The sequence below is a fragment of the Alligator sinensis genome, unplaced genomic scaffold, assembly GCF_000455745.1.
Source record: "Alligator sinensis unplaced genomic scaffold, ASM45574v1 scaffold469_1, whole genome shotgun sequence".
Lineage (NCBI taxonomy): Eukaryota > Metazoa > Chordata > Crocodylia > Alligatoridae > Alligator > Alligator sinensis.
In genome coordinates, this window is record NW_005841934.1 from 3,295,833 (window position 1) to 3,299,700 (window position 3,868).

The 3,868-nt window shown below is 42.5% G+C and overlaps 1 protein-coding gene and 1 long non-coding RNA gene across 10 annotated transcripts in view; one reads left to right on the plus strand and one right to left on the minus strand.

Annotated features, from left to right (window-relative positions):
- Positions 1-3,868, plus strand: part of CUNH3orf67 (chromosome unknown C3orf67 homolog) — a 120,297-nt gene that overhangs the window by 67,543 nt on the left and 48,886 nt on the right. For 8 of the 9 annotated variants that reach the window (XR_003093063.1, XR_003093064.1, XR_003093065.1 and 5 more), the window contains exon 12: positions 3,010-3,335. Coding sequence is in view for 5 of the 9 variants with exons in the window: in XM_006019626.2 (XP_006019688.2) it covers positions 3,010-3,335 (326 nt within the window). In the remaining 4 variants the exon portion in view is untranslated. Of the gene's footprint in view, positions 1-3,009; positions 3,336-3,868 lie in introns of those variants that run through there. The other variant, XM_025199006.1, reaches the window with a different exon arrangement.
- LOC112549583 overlaps positions 1-3,868 on the minus strand; it is a 231,558-nt gene that overhangs the window by 54,376 nt on the left and 173,314 nt on the right. The window lies entirely within an intron of this gene.

Sequence of the window (3,868 nt, forward strand, 5' to 3'; positions counted from 1 at the left end):
TAGCTACCTATCCAGGCTGGAAAGGGGTCTTTGTCCAGTAGGTGTTGTCCAGAGGGGGGTCGCCAGCAGGGCCTCTGGGTGGATAGGTGGTGTGGCGTGGTGCTGGTCCAGATGGAGTGGGTGTCCCAAGGAGTCAGTCTTCACTGCCCCTTTTATGGGGCAGACTACGTCTGATCTCCTATGGGGAGGGCCTGTCCAGGCAAGGTCAGTCCTGTCCCAGTGGGCTCCAGGAGTTCTAACTGAGCATGTGCAGCCTGGCACAATGGTGGTTGCCTCGTCTTTTGTTTCTTAAATGCTGCGGGTGGTTCCAAGGGCTGGGTTGTTGGTCCAGGTATTGGTGTTGATGGTTTGGTCATTCAGAGGGAGCTATTTTTAGACCTACTGCCATTGTCCCTCAAGCACCCTCATTCATCCCCATTCATTCAGAAACCAAGTTACATAGGAAGGGTAGGTATGAGTCATGGGTTACACAACCGGGCCTGGGGACACTTGACAAACGAAATGGAAACTTGACATGACTTATGCTAACTTACATATGTAGGCGTATATCATATAGTACCAGTAAAACAGTAATATAGAACAGTAACAATCAATATGAACATAATAATTATACAATATAAAGAAGGACAAAAAACAAAACAAATACAACTTGCTCCCAAAATAAAATGGTGAAGCTTATCCTATGTCTTAGCTCACTTATACTTATCTATAGGGAATAGAGAGGGAAAGAAAAAGTCAGAAATGGTTGGGGAAGGGGAGGGAATGCATTTTAAAAGAAAAAAAAGAAAAACGGGGTTTTGCTACAACTTGATCACTTGTGGGAAGTTCATGGGAAAATACTCTTGCTTCAACGTTCTCAGAAAGAATGGTTACTTCAAACACTACATTTTAAATATATATTAAGATAAAGTGATAAAGTAGAAACTGAGAAATGATTTGTGCGGTATGATACTCTTTCTTGTGGCTTCAGTGTATAGATTTAATAATGTATAACACATTAATTTCCACTTTTGACAAATGTGTTATCTGATGAGTTAGAGAAAAGGTTTTCATGACGTTCACTTGTGAGCGGTTTGGACAAGGGTACCAAATAATGCTGTAAAAATCCTAATTCTTCTTTGGAGCAGAAATCATTTACACAAGAGAGAATTTCCAAATTGCTGCTAAATATTCTCTGTCATTGGCCATGGCTTCTGAAAGAACAGTCTACATTTTCATCAAATAAACCAGAGCATGTGTGTTTTTGCCTTAATGCAACTATGTCATTTGTTTCTTTTTCCTCTTCTTAATGTAAAAAGAGAGATGAGCTAGACCTATATTACTCTTAGCTGGACTTTTTTTAGACAACATCTTATTTAGCTTACCCAAATGTCATGTGCATACCAGCTAGAGTGTCTGCTCTGAACCTTCTCCAAAGAGATTACTGCAAACCTCATAGGACAGATGAATGAGACCTCGAGACAAACTGCCTTTGAATAAAGCAAGGTTCTTTCAAGTGCCAGAGGCATGTAAAGAAGAATTTGGTACCAGTTTCCCTTCACCTTTCACCACAGTTCTGGGAGAAGCTAGCTTCCCGAGTTGGTTTCCTACCCCAGGTCTGTTAGTCCTCTGTTGGCCAGCTCTGTGCCCACTGCAGAAGTCACGGCAGTTACGAAAAAGGCAAGTCAGATGACATCAGATTCTCCAAAATTGCATTCTCATCCCCTCTTTTTTCAGTTGCTTTTTACTATCTAGAAACAAAGTGCTTCCAGAACGAGGCCCTGCATCTCCTCTGCCCCTTCCCTGCACTTGGTGGAGCCAGGTCCTTCTTTTAAATGCTGTTAAACTATGAAAAAAAATGTCTGAATCCCGCATGAAACCTATTTCTTTATCAGTGGCAAGGCATGTTGCTATAACAGGGCTACTTCAGTATTACCATTTTAGTACTTTATATTGAGGTTGTTTAATGTTAGTGGTGGTAACGTTGGTTTATGAAGCCGGTAAGCCTCAAGCTCTAGTGAACAGTCCACACTACAGTACATTTAATGAAGATAAGGGAGTATTGCATACTTGAGCAATTCTCCTGTTCTCAAATGCTATTTGAGATATACCTTAATCAATCAAATTGACACTTTTTTTCCTCTACCATCATTCCAAACAGTAAAATATAACTTAACAATGAGAGTGTAAAAATGGTCTTTTCATGTTTATCTGGTGCACTCAATCTTTAAATCCATTTTGGTAGTTTATTGTTTGTTTTAAAACTGGCAGATTAGCGCTGCCTATATGCAGGAGAACTTTATAAAACAGATATCTTCATACATTTTTCATGTCACACCATGTTTCAGCAGAGCTGTAGTTTTGAAATTCAAATTGAAACCAGACTTGCAGGCCTAAAACAAAGTGTAGGATTTCAGCAGTGGAGAAGAAACAGGTTGTAACTTGGTGAACCGTCTGCATAGCACATACAACTTTTGTAGTGACGTCCGCGTCACAAACACAGTCCAGGGCCAACCATAATAAAATATGTTTGACTTGAGCTGTCTAGATAAATGTTCATTTTAAGTAAGACTTGTTAGTTTGTCACGTGTTATTACTGTGGCCTGCAAATCAGTTGCCTGGAGGGGTGGCCAGTGAAACGTGTTGTTTAACCTTTGGCGTGATATAATATCATTAGACTAGACAGTATGATTTTCCATCTCTTCCACATGAGAGCGTCTGACAAAGTAGGTTATTGCCTACAAAAGCCCACACACCTCTTTGAGTCAGGTAGTCTGTAAGGTGCCTCCCGGTCTGAGCTAGCTAGTCTCTAAGGATAGCTAGCCATCTGCCCTGCCACTTCCCATGTCATCTGTTTTCCAGCATTTTAAAACTGAGAGCGAAGAACAGTTTAGCGTATCAAAATCTGTTTGATATGTAACTTCAGTATTTTACTAATAAAGGTAGTTTACGTAGATACTCTGTGCCAAAATACTCATTTTACTGAAAACTACAATATTTTTGTAACATTTAAGCAATTGTTCATTTCAGATGAATGGTTATTTCCTGGAAGTCGCAGTGAACGTTCTTACATGGATCCCAGTGGGCAGTTGACTCAATGTGCAACCTACAGGAACTTAGTCGTGCCATTGGACAGAGATGTTGAAGGTGAAAGCAAGCAAACAGGTGAACAGCAAATCGGCCATAAACAGATTTTCACATTTTCATCGAAGCCTCGATCAGCTCCTCGTGGGAAGTCCCCGAGTATGTCACCAGAAAGGTGTACATTTCCCTTGGATGTAGATGAGACCTGCAGTGGGCTCCGCAGAGAAGCCCAAATGGAAGATGACTTCTATGGAACTGACAGCAGTGAAGAGGTAGGCTGCTTTATATCAGTAACTCTTAGTAAGGCACTTTTCACCTTAAAACCCTCAAGATGAGATTCTGTCCTGAGGTTACATAGGTCTTCAGAGGGGAGAAGCCAGTCCCCCCTTCTCCTCCCTGCTGTTCAAACTCTGCAAGCAAATTTGCCTTAGCCGCGTTAGTGTCTCTGTGTTGGGAGGGGGAAGGAAGAAAGTGGACATGGGATGAGGAGTGAAAGGCCACCTTGCCCCAATGCTTCCCAGCTGAGTGACAAGGGTCATACGCTGAAAACAGCAAAAGGACCGTCGGAAAGCTTGCACTCTGCTGGTCCGACAGGAGCAGACCTCCTGTGCTGGCCTGAGCCCCACGGCTCCACCCAGCACTTGAGCGGTTCTACAAGCTGTGTATCCTGTCACAGTACAACCACGTGTGGCGTTGCTCAGCGGCACGTTTGAGGTTCATAGATTCATAGATGTTAGGGTCAGAAGGAACCTCAATAGATCATCGAGTCCGACCCCCTGCATAGGCAGGAAAGAGTGCTGGGGCT